The sequence below is a fragment of the Lynx rufus genome, unplaced genomic scaffold (genome assembly GCF_022079265.1).
Source record: "Lynx rufus isolate CCGP_SWC_20201006 ecotype Redwood Valley unplaced genomic scaffold, mLynRuf1.p SCAF_6, whole genome shotgun sequence".
Taxonomy (NCBI): Eukaryota; Metazoa; Chordata; class Mammalia; order Carnivora; family Felidae; genus Lynx; species Lynx rufus.
In genome coordinates, this window is record NW_025814878.1 from 47,616,549 (window position 1) to 47,641,308 (window position 24,760).

The following is a 24,760-nucleotide window of genomic DNA, read 5'->3' on the forward strand; positions in this document are numbered from 1 at the left end:
CCTCATAATGAATAATAGGCATAAAATCCTAAAAGCTGCTGGGGGATAAAAGATTACATTCAAAGGGACAATTAAAGTGACATCTGACTTCTCAACTGAAAGTACTGAATTCAGAAGACAATGGACTGGTATAGTTAAGTATTAAAAAGAAAATATCTGTCAACCTAGTATCCTAAACCTGGGGGAAATATTCTTTAGAAATAAAGATGAAAAAAAGACATTTAAAGACTAACAGAGACTGAGATCATTAGAATGGAGATCCATTCTAAAGGAAACACTAAAGGCCATTATTCAGACAGAAGGATAATTATCTTAGATGGAAGGTCAGAGATGAGGAAAAAAAGAAGAGCAACAAAGATTGTGCGTGCCTGTGTGTGTGTGTGTGTGTGTGTGTGTGTGTATGAATAAGTCTAAATGAATATTGCATACAAGCAATTATGTTTTATGTGGCTTAAAGTTATAAAAAGGATTAAAATTAATGAGAACGATAGTTTATAAATTAGGAAGGAGTAAATGTTGTTTAAAGTGTTGTAAGGTTTGGGGCAACTGGCTGGCTCAGTTGGAAGAGCATGCAGCTCTTGATCTCAGGGTTGTGAGTTCAAGCCCTATGTTGGGTGTAGAGATTACTTAAAAATAAATTAAAGACTAAAATATAATATTGTGTTGTAAGGTTTTTGCATTGTTATGGAATGGTTCACATTACCAATCAATACTGTATTTTAATGGGTCAAGTATTTAATATTTTTCAAGGAACTATAAAAGTTGACTCCAAAATTTATATTAAAAAGTAAAGGTCCTAGAATAGCCCAAATATTTTGAAGAGTAAGGTGAGGTCTTGCTCTACTACATGTTGAAACACATTGTAATGCTATCAAAATTTACATATTTGTATGGATGGACAACCAGAATAAAGGAATAGAATAAACTCAGGGACAGACTCACTTACATGGAAATTATATACAACAAGGGTGCCACTGCAGATCATTGGAGAAAAGATAGACTGCAATAAATGGTTTTGGGAAAATTGATTAGCTATGTGAGAAAAAAAATGAAATTGGATGCCAGCCTTACATTATACACAAAAATCAATTCCAGATGGATTTAAGATTTACATGAAATCTTTGTAATTTTTAGAAGCAAATGCAGAACAATGTCTTGATGACTTAGGAATGGAGAAGGATTTCTTAAACAAGACAAAAAAGTAACTAAACAGCAGAAAAATGGGCACAGTATAGGAAAAAGGAAATCACAAATGGTCGTACATTTATAAAAGAGTTATCATTCTCATTAGTAACTAGGAAAATGCAAATTAAAACCACAAGATACTATTGCACATCCACCAGATTGGAAAAAATGTAGAAGTCTGACAATTCTGAGTTGTGTAAATAAGGGTACAGCAACCAGAAGAGCAACCACTTGATGAAGTTCACTTATTTTATCTTCTAAAATAACCTCAAAATTCCTATTGTAGCTAAGTATTGTTGATCAGTGACTTTTAACAGTTTTAAATGTTTTTATTGAGTTATAATTTACATATGAAATGCACAGATCTGATAAATAAGTATATAATCCACAGCCCTATGAGACAATAGAAATTCTCTCATATCTCTGTCAAGATATTTCCTGTTTTCTCCCACCTACCAACAAGACAACTACTATGCTGATTTATTCTACCTGAGAGTTTTTGCCTGTCTCAGAATTTCATATAATTGGATCATAGGAAATGTACTGTCTTGTTTAGCATAAAGTTTTTTATTAATCCATGTTGTCTGCATCAATAGCTTTTGCTTTTTATTGCTTATAGAATTTATTACATAGATGTAAGCATGATTTGCTTATTTGTTTTTGTTTTGTTTTTAATTTACTATTATTATTATTTTTAATTTACATTCAAGTTAGTTAGCATATAGTGCAACAATGATTTCAGGAGTAGATTCCTTAATGTCCCTTACCCATTTAGCCCATCCCCCCTCCCACAACCCCTCCAGCAACTTTCTGTTTGTTCTCTATATTTAAGAGTCTCTTATGGTTTGTCCCCCTCCCTGTTTTTACATTATTTTTTTAATTTTATTTTTAAAATTTACATTCAAACTAGCATGTAGTGCAACGATGATTTCAGGAGTAGATTCCTCAATGCCCCTTACCCCCTTACCCATCCTCCCTCCCACAACCCCTCCAGTAACCCTCTGTTTGTTCTCCATTTTTATTTTTTTTATTTTTATATTTTTTTAAATTACTTTTTTTCAATGTTTATTTATTTTTGGGACAGAGAGACAGAGCATGAACGGGGGAGGGGCAGAGAGAGAGGGAGATACAGAATCGGAAACAGGCTCCAGGCTCTGAGCCATCAGCCCAGAGCCTGACGCGGGGCTCGAACTCACGGACCGCAAGATCGTGATCTGGCTGAAGTCGGACGCTTAACCGACTGCGCAACCCAGGCGCCCCTGTTCTCCATTTTTAAGAGTCTCTTATGTTTTTATCCCTCCCTGTTTTTATACTATTTTTGCTTTCCTTCCCTTATGTTCATCTATTTTGTATCTTAAAGTCCTCATATGAGTGAAGTCATATATTTGTCTTTCTCTGACGAATTTTGCTTAGCATAATACCCTCTAGTTCCATCCACGTAGTTGCAAATGGCAAGATTTCATTCTTTTTGATTGCCGAGTAATACTCCATTGTGTGTGCATGTGTGTGTGTGTGTGTGTGTGTGTGTGTGTACCACATCTTCTTTATCCATTCATCCGTCGATGGGCATTTGGGCTCTTTCCATACTTTGGCTATTGTTAATAGTGCTCCTATAAACATTGGGGTGCATGTGCCCCTTCAAAACAGCACACCTGTATCCCTTGGATAAATACCTAGTAGTGCAATTGCTGGGCCGTAAGGTAGTTCCATTTCTAATTTTTTGAGGAAACTCCATACTGTTTTCCAGAGGGGCTGCACCAGTTTGCTTTCCCACCAGCAGTGTAAAAGGATTCTCCTTTCTCTGCATCCTCGCCAACATCTGTTGTTGCCTGAGTTGTTAATGTTAGCCATTCTGACCAGTGTGAGGTGGTATCTCGTTGTGGTTTTGATTTGTATTTCCCTGGTGATAAGTGATGTTGAGCATTTTTTCACGTGTCTGTTAGCCATCAGGATGTCTTCTTTGGAGAAGTGTCTATTCATGTCTTTTGCCCATTTCTTCACTGGATTATTTGTGGGGGTTTTTGGGGTGTTGAGTTTGATAAGTTCTTTATAGATTTTGGATACTCACCCTTTCTTTATCTGATATGTCATTTGCAAATATCTTCTCCCATTCCATCAGTTGCCTTTTAGTTTTGCTGATTATTTCCTTTGCTGTGCAGAAGCTTTTTATTTTGATGAGGGAGATCCCAATAGTTCTTTTTTGCTTTTGTTTCCCTTGCCTCTGGAGACGTGTTGAGTAAGAAGTTGCTGCAGCCAAGGCCAAAGAGGTTTTTGCCTGCTTTCTCCTTGAGGATTTTGATGGCTTCCTGTCTTACTTTTAGATCTTTCATTAATTTTAAGCTTATTTTGGTGTATGGTGTAAGAAAGTGGTCCAGGTTCATTTTTCTGCATGTTGCTATCCAGTTTTCCCAGCACCATTTGCTGAAGAGACTGTCTTTATTCTATTGGATATTTCTTTCCTGCTTTGTCAGAGATTAGTTGGCCATACGTTTGTGGGTCCATTTCTGGGTTCTCTATTCTGTTCCATTGATCTGAGTGTCTGTTTTTGTGCCAGCACCATACTGTCTTGATGATTACAGCTTTGTAATACATCTTGAAGTCTGGGATTGTGATGCTTCCGGCTTTGGTTTTCTTTTTCAGGATTGCTTTGGCTATTCGGGGTCTTTTCTGGTTCCATACAAATTTTAGGATTGTTTGTTCTAGCTCTGTGGAGAATGCTGATGTTATTTTGATAGGGATTGCACTGAATATGTAGGTGGCTTTGGGTAGTGTCGACATTTTAACAATATTTGTTCTTCCAATCCAGGAGCATGGAATATTTTTCCATTTTTTGGTGTGTCTTCTTCAATTTCTTTCATAAGCTTTCTATAGTTTTCAGTGCATGGATTTTTCACCTCTTTAGTTAGGTTTATTCCTAGGTATTTTATGGTTTTGGTGCAATTGTAAATGGGATTGAATCTTTGATTTCTCTTTCTGTTGCTTCATTATTGGTGTATAGGAATGCAACTGATTTCTGTGTGTTGATTTTATGTCCTGTGACTTTGCTGAATTCATGGATCAGTTCTAGCAGTTTCTTGGTGGAATCTTTTGGGTTTTTCAGATAGAGTATCATGTTGTCTGCAAAGAGTGAAAGTGACTTCCTCCTTGCTGATTTGGATGCCTTTTATTTCTTTGTGTTGTGTGATTGCTGAGACTAGGACTTCCAACACTATGTTGAATAACAGTGGTGAGAGTGGACATCCTACATCCTTGTCTTGTTCTTGACCTTAAGGGGAAAGCTCTCAGTTTTTCCCCCTTGAGGATGATATTAGTGGTGGGTCCTTCATATATGGCTTTTATGATCTTGACGTATGATCCTTCTATCCCTACTTTCTTGAGGGTTTTTATCAAGAAAGGATGCTGTATTTTGTCAAATGCTTTCTCTGCATCTATTGAGAGGATCATATGGTTCTTGTCTTTCTTTTTATTAACGTGATGTATCACATTAATTGATTTGCAGATATTGAACTAGCCCTTCATCCCAGGTATAAATCCCACTCGGTCATAGTGAATTATTCTTTTAATGTATTGTTGGGTCTGGTTGGGTAGTATCTTGTTGAGGACTTTTACATCCATATTCATCAGGGATGTTGGTCTGTAGTTCTCTTTTAGTGGGGACTTTGGTTTTGGAATCAAGGTAATGCTGGCTTCATAGAATGAGTCTGGAAGTTTTCCTCCCATTTCTATTTTTTGGAACAGCTTCAATAGAATAGGTGTCAACTCTTCTTTAAATGTTTGGTAGAATTCCCCTGGAAAGCCATCCTGCCCTGGACTCTTGTTTTTTGGGAGATTTTTGATTACTAATTCGAAGAAATCTGTTGCATTTCTATACACCAATAATGAAGCAGCAGAAAGAGAAATTAAGGAATCAATCCCATCACCAGTGCACCAAAACCAGTAAGAGACCTAAGAAAAAACCTAACCAAACAGGTCAAAGACTTGTATTCTGAAAACTACAAAACACTAATGAAAGAAACTTTCATAGTGTCTTAATTCCTTCTGCCTGGTTATGTTTGATTGAAAGTTTTTTCCCTAGGAAAAATGATCCCTAGGATCCCTAGGAACATTAGCTATCCAGGATGACTTCAATCCAATTTCAAAGACTAAGATTTTCTGGATTACTCTGATCTATTAATCTGGGTTGTTTTCTTTCTTGTTCATCCCTACAAAGCATTCAGAGCACAATGGATCTATCAGGATTCCTACTCTTGTTAGGCCCTGGAATCTAACTTCAATTTCTTTAGCCCCATAGCTTTGAAAAGAATTATCTGGCCACTCAGTTGAATCTCTGGAATCAGAAATGCCCTAAGAAGGATAGGGCCTGAAACTAGCCTCTCTAGAGGCCAACCTCTTTGGAGGCCAACCACTTTGGATTTAAGTCTACACCCATTAATTTTTAATTGTGATTTTTCATCACTTAGTTAACTCTCCAATGCCTTTATGTATTTTTTCCCTTTCTTCCTTTCTTCCTCCCTCCCTGTCTCCCTTCTTTCCTTCGTTTTTAATATCTTGCCTAGTTTTTCTTGTTTCCTTCTACAGAAAGCTTAGTCCAATGACCCAGTCAGCTTCAATGTAAGTGGAAATCTCAATATAGCTCTTTATCCTACTTAAGATTATAATACAATCTTCCCATAACATTATTCTCCCAAAACATATTAAATTATATTTTATTCATATAAAAATATGTTCACCTGTTGCTCTAGGATCATATTCTTCTCTCGCTCTACATTGAGAACCATTCTCTTTGTATATTCTAGTTGCTTCTCTAGAAGAGTACAACGAGACTGGGCAGAATTTAACTGTATAGTAATATCTGTGAGAAAGAAAAAGTAATAATGTGTTGATTATCACATAGATTACAGGTTTGGTTATCATGAGAAATACATTATGTAAATTCAATCAAGACCTAGAAGTTCAAGAAATCTTTAGTTCTAATACTGGCTCTCTAAGAGTTATGGACACACATTTTGTGAATTTCTCATTAAGTACATATAACTAGTTTAACACTGTCTCCCCCTAAAGATCCACAGGGTACACTTAAGAAAGAGTAAGATGTCAGTGACTTACTTGTGGGATGATAGAAATCCTGGATGTTCCTGGGAAATAACAGAGGACCTAAAGTCTCTTTCTTATCTATATAGTTTTCTCTTTCAGGAAACTCGGGTATATGCATTTTACCATTCCCATTTCCTCTGCTCTTGACTACTGACAGCATAGTTAATGTCCTAAGAAGTAATCCCTTCTAATCCTTTAATTTTTTACTTTCCTCAGCAGTTTCTTCCACTTTTGTCCAATTACCTCAGAAAAATTTTTCTCATTTCTTCACTCTTTTTGTAAGTTGACACACAAATTTGAACCTTATTTATGATGGTGAATGTAGTGCAAGGGAAAAGAAAGTTACACATTATGAAGTAAACTTATATAAATAACTTACTTTTTTTTTTTTTTTGAAAATTTTTATGTTTATTTTTGAGAGAGACAGAGGGCAAGCAGGGGAGGGGCAGAAACAGAGGAAGACACAGAATCCAAAACAGGCTCCAGGCTCTGAGCTGTCAGCACAGAGCCGGACGCAGGGCTTGAACTCACAGACCGTGAGATCATGACCTGAGCTGAAGTTGGACACTCAATCCAGGAGCTCCTAAAGAATTTATGTTCTAAAATTTAAAAACTTATGTCCTGATGTTCTTTTGTAATTTCCACAGAAATCTCTCCTTACCTGTCCATTTCCTCTAATTAACCTTTCAAGTTACTAAAAGAATTGTATTCATTTTTATGGTTTCTGTATTGTTTAATTACTAGTGTTGCTTTATATTTTCAAATTTAAAAAATCAGTGTTGACTGAAAATATAAAGTATTTCAATTATATTATGGGTAAAACAGATTTTTTTGGTATTCTGAAAATGTCCTAATTTCTAAACACAATTTGTCTAAAAACTTAATTTTTTCTTTTAATCTCAATAATTTATGAACTGGGATAATATATGTAAGCTCAATATTATATCCATTTAATGCAAATTATCAAATTGAGAACAAGCCCTCAAGGTTTGAATATACATAAGAACAAAGATATTTGAGTAAATGTTAGACTGGGCTTATTATTTTCAAGTTGTAAACTCTGATAATTCCTTGTTTTTGAGAACTATTGAATTTTCTTACCTTTTTTCTGCTTTATCAGTTCCTGGTGTACCAGATTTCTCTCATTTGTTTCTTTCTCCAAGGCCTCTTTATACTGTGCTGCTTCTCTGGAAAGAATGTTCAGGTTGTCCTCAGCTTGTGTTCTCTCCAACTCTAAACGATGAATCTTTTCCTGAAGAGTTTTTAAGGCTAAAATTAGAGCTGTTGAAAAAAAAATTTGCTTGTTATTTTAATGAGAATTTTTGGACACTTACATAGTATCATATAAAAGTGAACAGTATATTTTTGTTAGTAAGCCAGAAAAACGTACAAGTAATGTATATTCCTCAAAAAAATTCACTAAAACTCTAAAGAGAGACAAATTTTTTCTAACATATCTTATAAAAACAGTATATTTGTGATTGTATGTAGTAATTTTCTAGGTTTGAGACAGCTAATAATCACAATTTAGTTCAATAAAATATATATCTTCAAATGAAAAGACTTAAAAAAATATAGTCTAGGAGGCGTAAGAGTCTGAGTATGGATAAAGAAAATTTAAATGTAGTATCCACTAATTAACATGGAAATTTAGGTTTAATGTTAAAGGTTTTTCTTAGTTCTTGATATGTTCAGTTTAGCTAAACCACAAACACGTTATGATTCTTTGTCTAAGATTACAGTATTAATAATCAGAACATATGAGTTAGAACACAATTTCTTCCACTAGAAAAAAAAATTATACCCTAGTGGTTTGATTCATATCAGACTTGAAAGATTTTAAATGGTACACATATACTACTGTGATTTTTATTCAGCTATATTAATATCATGATGATTCAGGTAAGTTCAGAGTTATAAAAATTTCAAGTAATAATGTCTATTCAGTTATAACTTCAAAGTATACAACTAGAGGGGAATGGAATATAGGTAAATGTTATAGGTTATAGGTTAATTTTTACATACAGGCATACTTGGTCTTATTGTGCTTCACTTTATTGCACTTAACAGATACTGCATTTCTTTTTTTTTTTTTTTTTTTACAAATTGAAGGTTTGTGGCAACCTTGTGTTGATTAAATCTGTCAGTGTCATTTTCCCAACAGCATTTGCTCACTTCATGTCTCTGTGTCACATTTTGGTAATTCTTGTACTATTTCAAACTTTTCATGATTATTATATTTGTTATGGTGATCTGTGTTCAGTCATTATAATTCACTGAAAGCTCACATGATGCTTAGCATTTTTTAGCAATGAAGTATTTTTTAGTTAAGATATGTAGTTCATTGTTTTTTAGACAATGCTACCGCAAAATTAATAGACTACAGTGTAGTCTAAATGTAACTTTTATATGTACTGAGAAACCAAAAAATGCATTTGACTCACTTTATTGTGATATATTCACTTTATTACAGTGGTCTGGAACCAAGCCCACAATATCTCTAAGGTATGCCTGTAGTTTATGTCCAATTAGAACGATGTTTGCTAGAGATCACCATTTGTTTTTTGTTTTGTTTTTTAAAATGAGATCAAGAAATTACATTTATTGCTCTTTAGATGCAATACCTGGCTTGCTGATTTGGAATATTTCTTACAGCTTTTTACACCACACTGCTAGTCTATTTATTAATGGTAACTATAATCACAAAATATTAAAAAACAAGGTGATAGCATCTTAGCAGGTAATTTGTATGGCACAGGTATGCCTAAATTCATAAATGTTTTCCTAATTCAATTATGAGATTCTCCTAAGTTTATATTTTAAAAGACAATACTTACAATGTACTTACAATGTATGGACTTCCCATAAAATTTTCAAGGACAATTTTGGAAACAGGCAATTTCTGAATTTAATCCTTGAATCAGACACAACTTTACTCAATTCACTATTATTCTAATCACCTAGTTTACAAGGATTCCAAATATGACCTTTTATTCTTTAGAGTATTTTCCTATTTTATAGTGATTTTTTAGGATAAAATTGTAATATGTGTCTAGCTGGTTAATCTTCACCTTATAGCTGAAGAAGCCAAAATAAAAAATATTAAATAACTTATCTATGTTTATAGAAACTTTAAGCAACCGAGTCAAAACTAATAGTTTTACTAAGATTAAACACATAATATTATTTTCTACTTTTAAAAATGTAAAATTTTAGGGGAGCCTGGGTGGCTCAGTCAGTTAAGCATCCAACTTCAGCTCAGGTCATGACCATGAGTCATGATCTCACCATCCAGGAGTTAGAGCCCTGCATCAGGTTCTGTGCTGACAGCTCGAAGCTTACTTCGGATTCTGTGTCTCCCTCTCTCTCTGCCTCTCCCCCATTCGCACTCTGTCTCTCTTTCAAAAATAAACATTAAAAAAAAATTTTTAATGTAAAATTTTATATAACATGTTTTATACCATTCCCCAATTTTAAATAAGATTGTAAATTAGAGTTACCTTGGTTATTTGGGGCACTGGGTGGCTCAGTTTTTGTTAAGCATCTGACTCTTGATTTAGGCTCAGCTCAGCTCCATCATAGGATATAGCCCTGTGCCAGCTCTGCACTGACAGCATGGAGCCTGCTTGGGATTCTCTCTCTCCTTCTCCCTCTGCCCCTCCCCCACTCTCTCTCTCTCTCTTTCAAAATAAATAAACATTAAAAACACAGAATTACCTTGGCCATTTGGACTATGAAGCATTTTAGGAGAGGTAACTTCTAAGTTCGCAGAGCGGTAAGTCTGGGATGATTCATTATTCTGGGCAAATGATGGAACAAACACTCTTTCTGGAGGTTTAAGATAGCTTCCTACAATACTATGCATTAATTCAGAATCCATTATCTGTAGACAATAAAGGAATAATACAGTATAGCATCATTCTTTCTTACTTGAATGACAAAAAGATTAGGCAAAAATTCAGGTAAAACTTAACATAAACACATACTCATATACTGTGGAGTTGTTTCTTTATGAAGTTAATTATCACAAATTCAACTATAAGAAGCTTAGTAATACAAGAAAGAAAAATGACTATTTACCATATAAATAGTATAGATAATTCTACCTGATTTTCAGTGAGCATATGCTCTGGAGTGAGTGGTGTGAATTTGCTCATTTCTCAGCTGATCGTAAGTTCATATACCCTCATCATCTGAGCACCACTCTACAAATAGTGTGACTCTAGGGTTCTTAGAGGAAGTATATATTCTAAAAGACAACATAGCTTTGAAACACAAGCCACCCGTTTAATACAATCCTTGAATCCTAACTGTGGAACTCCAATGTCCTGGCTTCCTAAAGGATTTTCAAGGGTAATTTTGTATATATCAGATTTTGTATATATCAATTCTGTATATATCCTTGAATAAGACACAACTCCACTTAATGCACCAGCATCCTAATCATAGTTTACAATGGTTCCAAATCTGAAGAATCTAAAATAGTTTTATTTTGCCATTCTGGAGGGTTTTTTTTTTTTTTCAATTTCAATTTTTTTTTTTTTTCAACGTTTATTTATTTTTGGGACAGAGAGAGACAGAGCATGAACGGGGGAGGGGCAGAGAGAGAGGGAGACACAGAATCGGAAACAGGCTCCAGGCTCTGAGCCATCAGCCCAGAGCCCGACGCGGGGCTCGAACTCACGGACGGCGAGATCGTGACCTGGCTGAAGTCGGACGCTTAACCGACTGCGCCACCCAGGCGCCCCTTCAATTTTTTTTATTTAGGAGAGCCCTTTTAACCATTTCAGCAGGTAATTTTTTGTCTAATTTTCCTAAATCATTTATTTTCCTTTCTGTAATTTAAAGACTGTAGAAATGTATTCTACTTAACAGATTCTAGTTAATGTTAATTCATAGCTACATTGGAAGAAACAGGGTAACAACTGTTCATACACACACGCAAAACAATTCATAAGCACAATTTTAAGAAAGAAAACTCATTTTAAAATGTAAACTTAGAATTCCATTATATAATTAGCCTATTTTAATTTTTGAGAACTGCAAATTTTCAGTGATTTCACTACCTTCCCAATTCATAAGGCAAAAGTAGATACTTCCCATGAATGTAATTTCTGGCAGGGTACAGAACCCAATTAACTCAGTAGGATTTTCTACCTTACCTACTGCTGTGATTGGCTGTCTTTCAGGACATTCTGATTGGTCTATTCTAAAAGTTATATAGCCTAGGAAGCTTTCCTAGAATACTTGCTGCCCTTTGCTCTTGAGAAGCAATCATTTTTTGCTACTATTATTAGCACCGGCTACCATCTACCAACCATGTCTCCATCCCTTGGGGTTGTTGCTGCTCAGACACTGTCTGCTCCCCATGGGAGACTGCATCTATCTAAGTTGCTGTTCCCTCAAAAAACAAGAGAGCAAAGTTAGTCACAGTTGGCTCACAATGAAGTAGAGGTAGGACACCAAAGTACAAAAGTTCTGAACATGGTTGTACGTGTTCAGGGAGAGGTGTGTAGCTGAAACTATCCCAAAAACCTTGGAATTACTCAAGATAATTCAGTTTTTGGCTCCTGGTGAGTTTCTCTAATAATAAAAAGAATGAAATTTTAACATTAGTCACTATACCCTGAAGTCCTTGGGAGGACTCTGTCTGCTTCCTCTTTACCAAATATAGTATTTATTTACAAATTGGATTTTGCATCAGTTAAAAAACAAATTCAAATTGGAGGTTTTTAATGTAAATGAAACGACTCCTTAGAAGATGGCATTAAATTAAAAATCAGACTAAACGGGGGCACCTGGGTGGCTCAGTCCAGCACCTGGGTGGCTCAGTTGAGTGTCCAACTTCGGCTCAGGTCATGATCTCATGGTTCCTGAGTTTGAGCCCGGCATTGGGCTCTGTGCTGACAGCTCAGAGCCTGGAGTCTGCTTCCAATTCTGTATCCCTCTCTCTCTGCCCCTCTCCTGTTCCTGGTCTGTCTCTCTCAAAAACATAAACATTAAAAAAAATTAGACTAAAGATCATTTAAATTAAATGTGTAAATACATCTTAAAGTGGGCATAAGCAGAATAGCAATACACTGATAGGTGGTGAAAAAGAAAGGAAACAGTAAAAAAAATGAGAAGACATGCTATGATGTGACATAGAGCTCAGGGGTTTTCATTGTAATAGAGGTCCCAGCTTAACCTGTACAATCTAGTCCTGTTTTATAAACAAGTGCATAAACCCACTAGAAGTTTCTTTACACAAAGAACTGTGACATTCTAGGAGAAAAACTCACTCTGAGGCAAGATGAAAGAAATACAGAAAGCTTGATCCAAAGTCAAAGACTAACTTGATGGAGGAAGAGAGGAGTAATTCTGAGTAAAGTACAGTGGTAAGCATTCTAATTCATCTCTGACCCAGTCTCACGGACTCAAACGTGGGTGTTGGGAATGGAGAGGGTTGTTAAGTAAAAACTGAGAAACATTTCACCAATATCTGTACAAAAGATTGGGACATTAGCTGTCCTGCTTTGTATGGGATGTTATATTCCAATGAAGGGGGAAGTTGCTAGAGATAACTCACAGTTTTGGCATTTTGAGGGCTCTGGTGCATTGGTAGTCTTGTTCAGCTAGAGAGAGAGAGAGAGAGAGAGAGAGAGAGAGAGAGCGCACCAGGAAGGGATATATTCATGGGTATGTATGACAGAAATTTCTAGAGTAAAAATTTCTGAGAATACAGAGAGGTGCCTAAGCCCCAAACTCCAAGGATTCTGACATATCTGGTATGGAGCATTGCTGTAGGTAACTGAAAAGCCCTCAGAAAATCCTGTAGAGCATTTTAGAGGATCTGCAAGCAAGGGCAAAAGGCTGTGAAATGTGGACCTCATTTGCATCAAGAGCGTGGTAAAGCATAAGGAAACTCAAGTTGTGCTTGGAACTATTCCTGACAGCTTACAAACAACCAGGAAAATTATCCATTTTCTCTATGGTAAATACAGTTAAGACACCTTCATGAGCTGCAACTAAGGAGCCACTGCATACAGAAACACCCCCACCTCCCCTCCAAAAAACTGTGCTAGACACAAATACTGTACTGAAAAGTAGTTTTACTTGTTCTTGAGGGAAGCAATTGTTCCAAAACGGTCCTTTTTAACAACCAATGTCTATTCCAGCTAGTGGCTGACTGTGCCATCACCTCTGCATAATCCCATAGGATTGTTAGGGAGACAGCATTAGGAGACGGCCAGAGATACTACAATGGGTTCTTGGAATGGGCTACTCTCTGTTTCCTATACTGCTAATTCTTTCAGGTTTAGGTTTTTCCTTAAAGAAAAATATCAGCAGCTGTATCATTTACCTGGTTTTCTTTGTGAATGCACCTAGGTTAACTTACCTTAAGAGCAAACTCAATAAAAGGTTGGACTAAGTCTATTTTATTTTTTAATATATAGCATTTTAAAAAGTACTATAACAATTGAGTTGGATAACTTTGATTAAAGAACTTGCCTTATAGATGCCTTAATAGATACTACAATCTATTATTTATAGTATACAACTAAAATGTTAAGACAATGATATAAAAACCAACTGGTCAACGGAAACCAGTACATATAAGAATTTAACATAAATACTTCCACTGGATTCAACAAATGATGCATTTGTTGTTCATTCAGTGTTAGAAAAATTTTAGGAAAAAAATCCAATTAAACCTTTATCTCATTCCATATATCAATACAAATTTCAGGTATGTTACAGAGTCAATTTTTTAAAAAACTTTAAAAATTATTTAAAAAATCTGAATAATTAAAATAATCATAGAAATGGTAAGATGTTTTATGTTTAGAACTATGGTAAAAATAAAAGATACAAAGGCTACATTAAAATTCAACTATACCATATAAAAATTATGCACAAAACCAAAAGGCAAAAGAATGCAGAAAGGAAAATATGCGATGAAGGACAAAGGGGAATATCATTGATACAGAAAAAGCTTTTATAAATCAGAAGAAAAATACTAGCATCATAACAGAAGAATGTCAAATGAATATAAACCATCAATTTAGAGAAAAATGTAGCTAATAAACAATAAACCTTAACAATAATGAAAGAAAACCAGTTGTATCCAGATATAAAAGTAACCTTTGGAGTTTGAACTCAGTTCAAATTCTGATCTCCAACTTACCATCTTTCTGACTTTTAGAAACACTTTTAAACTTTTCTGGGTCTCAATTTCCTTATCTACATAATTAGGATTGTAGTATCTCATAGGGGTGCTATAGACAAAATATGATAATGTATATAAAGCACTTAGAATTTATGTCTGCAAGTATGCACTGTGAGCAAAATATGTATTTGATAAATGGTAGCCATATTTATTTTGAAAGAAAACATATTTCAGGTGAAGTACAATGGAATGGAACAGAATTAAATCTAGTAGGAAACAGAGTGTGTCTCATGTGGTAAAGGTAAACAAACATTTATTTTAAAAGAAAACAAGGAAATATCATTTTTTACATTTCAAAGCTCTTTTAAAGGCAAGAAAATAGGTAAAAGGCCTAGAATCGTCAAAAGATTTTTGAAGAACAATAAGATGAAGAAACTTGTCCTGTCAGTTATCAAGACTTACCATGAAACTAAAATAATTAAGTCAGTGAAACAGTCAGGAGTGATTAACAGACTAACAGAACACATCTCAGAAACAGACCAAACCCTGTATAATAACTTGACATATGACAAAAAGGGAACTTCTTATCAGTGGAGAATAGTTAGGCTATTCATAATTGGTGAGGGAAAAACTGATTCTCGAAATTTAAAAACAACTGGATCCTTATTTCAAAACTGTATCAAAAGTTAAATCCATATGTGTTAAAAACCAAAATGTACAAAGAAATATGTCTGGGAGAGCATATAGGAGAATGTCTTTAGCAACTTTGGGCTTTGAAGGCTTTTGAAAACATGACATAAAACCCCTAACTGTAAGTTAGAAGACTGATTATTTTAACATAAAAAACATACATCACAAGATGCCATTACAAAGGTAAAAAGAAAAGCCATAGCCTGAGAGAGGGTACCTACATGCACATAGCTAATAAATTATTAACAAAATAAGATATAAAGCCCCACAAATTAAATCTTTAAAGATAACATACCAGTAAGAAAGGGACAAAAGTTATTCATTGGACTACTATGCAGCAGTAAAAAAGAATGAATGAAACAGCAACATGTACCCTCGTGGACAAATCTTAAAAACACGTTGAAGAAAAAAAGGGAGATGCAAAGAATATGTTCAATATGTTATCAGGCATGTAAAAAAATATTATACATTGTTTAGAGATATATTCATATGCAACAAAAGTATAAAGACAAGTATGAGATAATAAATACCAAACTCAGGATGGTAGTTAAGTGGGTGAGGATGCAAAAAGACAGGTGATTACAGAGGGGTATACAGGTATTTGTTATATAATTTAGTAAATCTTTTTATATAACTGAAAGACTTTATTTTTTAAAATGTTAGAAGTTAGCAATTTGAATAAAGACCACTCTTGCTCCTGTGCAAATCTGAGAATGTCCAACTTATATTGAATTTTTAGCTGTGATTCTAAGCCCTGTACATGCAGTATCTCATCTAATCCTTGTAACAATCCTATGAGGTTAGGATTATTGTTGTTGTTGTTGTTGTTATTATTACTATTTTTTTATAAATAAAGAAATAGAGGCACTAAGAAGAAATAAAGAAATAGAGGTCACCTAAGTTCATACAACTTGTAAGTGGTGGAGCCAGGATTTAAACCTAGCCAGTTCAATTCCAAAGCCTGGGTTCTTAATCACTATGTTAAACAGCCTATAGTTTGGGGATATTTGCAGTTAGCCAGGTAAGAGATGATGCTATGTTTGGATTAGGGTGGTGAAAATGGAGATGAAGAGACTGTATATAAGCAAGATGTATCCTGAAGACACAAGTGATGAACTGGATTAAGAGGAGAAGAAAAGGGAGAAATCAAGGTTTCTAGCTTAAATAACTGGATAGATGATAGTGCCATTTATTAAAAAGAAAACAAGGATAATGGCTAATACTCATATAGTACTGATATGTGTCAAACACTATTCTAACTGTGAGACATCCAAGTTAAGATAAGAAATAGGTAGTTTGATAGAAGAGTCTAAAGCTTGGAGGAGAGTTCTAGTACAGAAATATAAACAATGACATTGTCAGCATATGGATGGTATATAAAACCATAGAATAGAAGTCACCTAAAGGAAGAGTCTAAATACAAAAGATTTCAGATAAGGAAAACAAGAGAAAGAGAAACCTATGAAGGAAAAGAACCAGAAAACTATGATGTCAAAACAAAGAGAGGACTTTCTGATCCACCATCTGTGGTAGAACCACTGCCAAGAGGCTGATTTTCGTGAAAACTCTTATGGGGAAGACCATCACTCTTGAGGTTGAACCTTCAATACAATAGAAAATGTGAAGGCCAAGATTCAGGATAAGGAACTCTTCCTGATCAGCAGAGACCGATCTTTGCTGGCAAGCAACTGGAAGATGGATGTACTTTGACTACAACATTCAAAAGGAGTCCACTCTCCATCTTGTGTTGAGACTCTGTGGTGGTGCTAAGAAAAGGAAGAAGTCTCTTACACCATGCCCAAGAAGAATAAGCATAAGAGAAAGGTTAAACTGGCCATCCTGAAATACTATAAGGTGGATGAGAATGGCAAAATCAGTCACCTTTGTCGGGAATGCCCTTCAGATGAATGTGATGCTGGAGTTTTAATGACTAGACACTTTTATGACTAGTCACTTTTGACAGACATTATTGTGGCAAATGTTGTTACACTGTTGCTTCAACAAACCAGAAGACAAGTAATTGTTTTTTTGTTTTATTTTACTTTAATGTTTATTTTTGAGAGAGAGAGAGAGAGAGTGTGTGAACGAGGGAGGAGCAGATAGAGATGGAGACACAGAATCCAAAGCAGGCTCAGGCTCCGGGCTGTCAGCACAGAGCCTGACACAGGACTTGAACTCACAGACCACAAGATCACAACCTGAGCCGAAGTCGGATGCTTAACTGACTGAACCACCCAGTTACCCCTGGAAGACAAGTAATTGTATATGGGTTAATAAAAGACATGAACTAACAACAACAACAACAACAACAACAACAACAAAGAAGAGATTGTTTCAAGAAGGAGAAAGTAGTTTAGATTAAAAAAAAAAAAGTCAATTGATTTTGAAGAGGAAGAGACCACTGATGGTATAATGTAAGAACTAAAGATAGTTCCAAGGGCCCCATACGAAAAGGGCAACTAGAGGAAGATAAATTAGCAAAAGACATACAAATTCGATTCAAATTACGATGTCTTTTTGAAGAGAACTTCAATTACCTGACTTAAAATCACAGAGCACTCATAAAGTACGTCCTATCATTCATCCTGAGTTAACCTGCCATAAGTCACAGTGCAAACAAACAACTATACAGAGCATGCAAACCACTTGCACAGAATCAATAATTTTCATTCTTGAAAACTTCTATGGCAGGTAAGAAAACCATATACAATTTCATTGACTGTACCCCCCAAATTCATATGTTAAATCTCTAACCTTCAGTATTTTAGAATGTGACTATATTTAGAGTAGGGCATTTAAAAAGGTGATTCAGTTAAAATAAAACCGTTAGGATGCGTTCTAATCCAATTTAACTGGTGTCCTTATAAAAAGAGGAAATTTAGATACACAAATAGATGTATCAGGGATGTGTGCACACAGAGGAAAGACCAAGTGAAGGCATGTGGGAAGACAACCATCTGCAAGTCAAGGAAAGAGGCCTCAGAAGAAACCAAATCTGCTGACATCTTGATCTTGGACTTGTGGCATCCAGAACTGTGAGAAATAAATTTCTTTATTTAAGCCACCCAGCCTGTGGTATTTGTCTTGAAAGCTCTATTAAAGCTAATACACTGACTGCAACTCATAATTTTGTTGCAGAGTGAAACATTAAGAATAGTGACAAGGACATAATAACAGAAGCCTAAGGTTTATGCTATTTAGAGGATGTAATAAAGTTATTCGCAATTTAGAGTTTCCTGCTTGATAAGATGTGAAACAATTATGTAATTCTGCCTTGATTTATTTTCCTCTATAATTGACCTTTAGTAACTTCTTAACCTTAATAAATTGAATGGGAAGTTATTAATGGACTATCCTGTATGCAATAATTTAAAATAATTAAAAATTTTCCAGCATAATCAAATGGGAGAATAAAACTAAAATTATGCTTTTGACCCATATTTAATTTATATGTAATTTTATTAGTTTTTGACCCAAATATTAGCATTTTTACCTAATATACTGTAAAATATTCCCTTAATAGTTTATATTAAAAGTGCAAGAATACTGCTATAGACTTAAGAATTAAAGTGTCATTCAAAAATTATAGCGTTGTAAAATTTTAAAAAATATGAGACATTTGCGTTGCAGGGATATTCAAAATAACTAATCTGAAGGTTAAGTTACAATCAATTTCAGAACACAGTGAAATAGAGTCTGTTTTTTAAAAAAACATTATCTTGTATTTTCCTCTGAAAAGTATTAAGAGGTAACAAAGACTATTTCAGTTTTTTAGTTTTCTGAAAACAGTAGTGACTATATTCAAAATGTTTGAGAATATATGGAGAAGTCCATGGTACCATAAGTCTGTATAAGTCATAAATATTTGGGAGTTCTAGAATTGATAGGAAAATTTCACATATCCATTTAAAACTTATATCAGCTGCAATCTTCTCATTTTATAGATGTATGAGCCAAAGTCCAGAGACACTAATTAATTTGCTTAAAGTCACACAGCTCAAGTTTCCTGCACTCAAAAATCCATGACACTAGAGAAAAATATTCTCTCTTAAGAACTCTGGCTGATTTACATTTATTAAACAAAGACTACCCTAATGGAGAGTCATCAGGAAAACGCCTCCTGAAGAGAAATGGGAAGTAAGAAACACTGAATCAAACATAAAAGTATGTAATCTTAGTAAAGTCCAAAAGCATCTTAGAGGCTATCTATTCTAACCCTTTCTTTCAATACAAACTTATTCTCACACTATTTTTAACAGGTCATTTAAGCTCGACTGTATGTCTCCAGAGAAACAGAGCTCACTATCTTCCTGTTGAATTCAAAGCTGCTTTCTCTGATTTTTATGGATGAGACAGATTTTAAGAGAAAAAAGTAGAGCTTCTATATTTATTGATGTAGATGTTGCATTGAATATTTACTGTGATAACTATTATATATTGAATTCATCTAATAAAAACTTACTGCAGAATTTAGAATCATTTTCAAACTTCAAATTTCATCATTTACTGGATCTGAAAGGCCTGTAAAAGAGCAATCCCATCCCCTGTTTGAGGGCAAATTTGATAAATCAAATGGAGATGACTCAATCATATAACTGATCATTCATTTCTGATTAATTCTCAGTAGACTTGACTGGATCCAGATTAGCACAACTGAATACTAACCTAGGAGATAACTTTAACATACTTTGGTCACCAAAACCAGCAGATTTCTCCCTTCTAAATACCTTAAACTCTACTTTAATAGAGTTTTTAAAAAAATAATTTACTACATATATAATACATATATGTATAGTTAAAGGAATTATAATAAAAAAATTTCTGTGTATCCACACCTAGATTAAGAAATAGTGTTACAGTGCTATGGAAGCCCTCTGTGTGTCTTCCCTAATTCTTGCTTTGAATTTTGTGTTACTCATTCTAATACCTGTTAAGTTTTATCATATTTGTATGTATCCTTAATATACAATATATTGTTTGGTGTTGATGGTTTTTAAACTTTACATAAATGATATCACACTTTTTCCATTCAAAGAATCTTGCTGTTTATGTTGGAACATGAAGCTGTATGGCATTCGTTTTTCCCTGCTGTATAGTATTCTACCATATAACAGATCTTAGAAGGCATTAATTCCAATCACTCCCCTCCAAATACTATGATTCTGAAATTTTTAGTTCTATTTTTATTTTAACCACACAAAATAGACAATATTATTTTGATTTATAAAGTCAGTGTTTGCTATGTTCACCTATAAGTTTTCTTTGCTCACTGTGGTAGACATTATGATGAACTACCTGGATTCCCTTTCAGGAATGTGAACTTTTTCCACAGCTGCTGGGAATCCTGCCAGAAAGTGGCTCTTGCTATTGGCCCTCTTTGGGGTTGCTTTGTCTAAAGAATACTATCTCACCTAAGGTCAAGGCTCCTTCCAGGAGCATCCCACATCCAATGAGGGCTGCTCATCCAAAAAGGCCTAACCCTCTTGTCCTAACTCAAGTGAACTCTGAAGGATCACCCCATCTCCAGAGCTTCCTGTAGTATCAGTGAAACCTTTGTTGGGTCTTCAATGAAGCTTGACTTCTCTGCCTAAAAGAGCTTCCTTCCTCTCCCTACCACATGTGTTGATCCCAAGAACACTCTCTAAAGGTATATGCTTAGAACTTTATGGGGATACTTCAAAGCCAGTATTTTTTTTTTTAATTTTTTTTAACGTTTATTTATTTTTGAGACAGAGAGAGAGACAGAGTATGAACGGGGGAGGGGCAGAGAGAGAGGGAGACACAGAATCGGAAGCAGGCTCCAGGCTCTGGGCCATCAGCCCAGAGCCCGACGCGGGGCTCGAACTCACGGACAGTGAGATCGTGACGAAAGCCAGTATTTAAAGCACTTTTCTTCAGAGAAGATTTCCATCTTAGGGCACCCAAACTCAAGGCACCATTAAACTGAACTTTTATATTGAGATTTGTTTTTGCCAGTGTGAATTCCAACTCCAAACCCACATCGGAGTAGAACTGTGATGAGGAGAGATTCTTTTTGTCCACTCCATTCACAGCCAAGGATGAAACAAACAGTGTCATTCTGTTTTTGTTTTTGTTTTAGGTAGGCTTCACGCCCACTGCGGAGACCAATGCAGGGCTTGAACTCACACAACCCTGAGATCAAGACCTGAGCTGAGATCAAGGGTCGGAGGTTTAACCGACTGAGCTACCCAGGTCCCCCAATGGTGTCATTCTGAAAGGCGGTTATTTTCCCATCATTAACAGAAAGTTTTATCCTTTGGGGATCCCAGCTTTACACTGCAGTGTCCAGACTTACCTCTGAGCATGCCCATAAGAACTTATCTCCTGTCCCATGCAAGCAGAAACACCTCCTTAATGCCCAGGTGTTGGGCCATGAGGGATCAGAAGGTGACCTCAAGGATAAAATGGGTTCTAGAGCTCCTTTATCCCCATGGAACTGGGCTTGCTCATTGCATACAGCCTCATATTTTCCACTTACTTTGCTTCCAACTCACCCATATATATATGTTTTAATCTATAAATGTTTTAACATTTTATACATCATTTCCGTGTTCTTTGCCAAAGGTTTCTCTGAACATCAAATCTGCCATATTGCTTGAAACTGTAACAGCTTTAGACCTACTTAAGAGATGCTAAATGTTTTAGACAAACACAGAATGAGACTTTTGCTTTAAAAAGGAAAAAGAGTTTATAACTTTCCATTCAGCTAAAGTTCTCAAAGCTACTCCATACTGTAAAGTTTGTTTTTCTTCTATAGCAGAAGGTGACTATTATTTCGCTACTCATTAATTAAATAGAGTTCACTAAGAGGATTCAGACAGTAGAGTTCCTGGTAAACAATCTGTAAACTGAGAATAAGAAAAGCACACTATAGGGGCATCTGGCTGGCTTAGTTGGTAGAGCATGCAACTCTGGATCTCGGGGTTATGAGTTCAAGCCCCATGTTGTGTACAGAGATTTCTTAAAAGTGAAATCTTAAAAATAAAAAAAGTACACTATATATCTAAATTTTAAAAATATGTAATGACTTTATAGGAATGCTATAATTATTATATTCTAAAATTTCAGAAGCAGTTTAATCATTATACTTCAATGATTATCATGTATAATATATGTATTTAATAGTAGCAGCAAATCTTACATTTAATATATTGACCACTTGACATTCCAATTGATCTATTTAACACAATTCATAATTAACTTTAAATTAAATAGCCCTTATTGGATTTGAAAATCATTTTTGAATGGATAAAGATGTGGTATATACATACAATGGAATATTACTCAGCCATCAAAAGGAATGAAATTTTGCCATCTGCAACAACATGGATGGAGCTAGAGTGTATCATGCTAAGCAAAATAGTCTGTCAGAAAAAGACAAATACCATATGATTTCACTCATATGTGGAATTTAAGAAACAAAACAGATGAATATATGGGAAGGTGGGAAAAAAAAGAAAGAAAGGGAAATAAACCATAAGAGATTCTTTTTTTTTTTTTTTTATTTCAACGTTTATTTATTTTTGGGACAGAGAGAGACAGAGCATGAACGGGGGAGGGTCAGAGAGAGAGGGAGACACAGAATCGGAAACAGGCTCCAGGCTCTGAGCCATCAGCCCAGAGCCCGACGCGGGGCTCGAACTCACGGACCGCGAGATCGTGACCTGGCTGAAGTCGGACGCTTAACCGACTGCGCCACCCAGGCGCCCCAAGAGATTCTTTACAATAGAGAACAAACTGAGAATTAAGGGAGGGGGGTGTATGGGGGATGTGCTAAATGGGTGATGGGTATTAAGGAGGGCACTTGTGTTGAGCATTGGGTGTTATATGTAATGAATCACTAAATTCTACTGCTGAAAACAATATTACACTATATGTTAACTAACTAGAATTTAAATAAAAATTTGAAAAGAAAACATCATTTTTCAGCCTTCATAGTAAAGACTGATTTAGGCAAGAAGCCTTAATGCTAAATTCAAGGGTAGAAATTTTGATGAGAACTAGAATATCTGCATGGTCTTAAGTGTCTCTTCCACAGATTGCTTATAAGATGCAAGAAAAAAAAGTAGTAACTATATAATAAAGAAACAGAACACTTTGAGTGATTAAAATTAACATAACCCTTAAGAGGTTAAGAGGGACATTGTGCCTCTGAATGTGAAACTCTGAAAAAGACATGTCACTTAAGCAGTATTCTGGCCAGGAATGTATAACCTGAATCTCAACATAACAAAACATCATCAAAGCCCCAAAGGAAAAACATTCTATTTTTTATAAAGGGGGAAACTGTTTTCTTTAAAAAAGAAATATGTCTTTAATATCTTAAAAGACAATCACACTTTTGGATACATCCAAAAGAATTGAAAGCAGGGTCTCTTGAAAAAGTATCTGTACAACCATGCTCATACCGGCATCATTCACAATAGTCAAAAGGTAGAAGCTACCCAAATACCCATCAATGGCTAAACAAAATGTATACACATACAATGGAATATAATTTGGCCTTAAAAAAAGAAATTTTGACATATATGAAAACATGGATAAACATTGAGGACAGATGTTAAATGAAAAAAGCCAGCTACAAAAAGACAAATAATGTATGATTCCCTTCTAAAAGGTGTCTAGAGAAGTCAAACTCATAGAATCAGAAAGTAGAATGGTGGCTGAGGAGAGGTGTATAAGGGGAGTTACAGAGTTTCAGTTTTCCCAGATGAAAAAGTTCTGTAGATTGGTTACATAACAATGTGTGGTAGGGGAGACAAGTTAAAAACAACATGACTCAATGGGATCAGTTCCGTAACAAAAGCATACACAGAGTGTCATGGGAATACAAGAGAGAGATCATCTAACTCTTCCTGATTGGTGGAAAAATAAGTAAAGCCAGAAATAATTTAAAATTCCAAACAGTTCTGAAAGAGGAGTTTAGGTAAATATGCCAGAGTGGACATACACACTAGCTTTTGCTCCCTCTTGGAAACACACTAAAATAATATTAAAATGCTTTTTTAAAAAAGATATAAACTGCAAGGACAATAACAAAATTTTGGAAAAATAGAAAACAGATGTACAAATAGTAACAGATTTAGCTAATGCAAAAGAGGCAGTCTCCTAACCCAAGTAAGAGAAGTGATTTTTTTAAGTTTACCCTGCAGAACCTCCAAATGGCTCAGAAATCAGCTGTACTTCTCTAAGAGTTAAGATACAGCCAAACACTAGGAAACAGGATGAAAGTTTAGTTTAGAAGTAAATTCTATGCCCAAACTCCCTTCACCTCTTTATGGAGCCAGAAGACTCCTTTACCCCCATTTGGGAGACTGATTTTTTTTTTTTTTATTCTATGAAGAGAGAATTACAGAGTATATCTGGATTGAGGGACACTCAGCACAGGTGACGGTAGGGTAGACTCAAAGCAGGAACATTCAGCTCTGAGAATATTGGTACTTTATATACTTAAGTGGAGAGGGGACGATCCTTAGGGACAGAATATGACTAGCTCAAGTTAACAAAGATACTAAAGACGATGAAATATATGGATTGGATGGATTTAGAGTTTCCAATCAGTTTTTTAGTGCCTGACTCTGAGGTAGAAGTTGTTTGTTTAATCAAGGCTTAGCAGACATT

General features: G+C 35.2%; 1 protein-coding gene and 1 pseudogene across 2 annotated transcripts in view; one reads left to right on the forward strand and one right to left on the reverse strand.

The window, feature by feature from the left end:
- Positions 1 to 24,760, reverse strand: part of CEP57L1 (centrosomal protein 57 like 1) — a 77,509-nt gene that overhangs the window by 21,144 nt on the left and 31,605 nt on the right. For both annotated transcript variants that reach the window (XM_047102582.1, XM_047102581.1), the window contains 3 exons: positions 9,997 to 10,162; positions 7,381 to 7,560; positions 5,916 to 6,037 (listed from right to left, as the gene is read on the reverse strand). In XM_047102582.1, coding sequence (XP_046958538.1) covers positions 5,916 to 6,037; positions 7,381 to 7,560; positions 9,997 to 10,159 — 465 coding nt within the window. In that variant the 5' untranslated portion in view covers positions 10,160 to 10,162. The remainder of the gene's footprint in view (positions 1 to 5,915; positions 6,038 to 7,380; positions 7,561 to 9,996; positions 10,163 to 24,760) is intronic.
- LOC124529107 (ubiquitin-40S ribosomal protein S27a-like) lies at positions 15,288 to 17,138 on the forward strand (annotated as a pseudogene).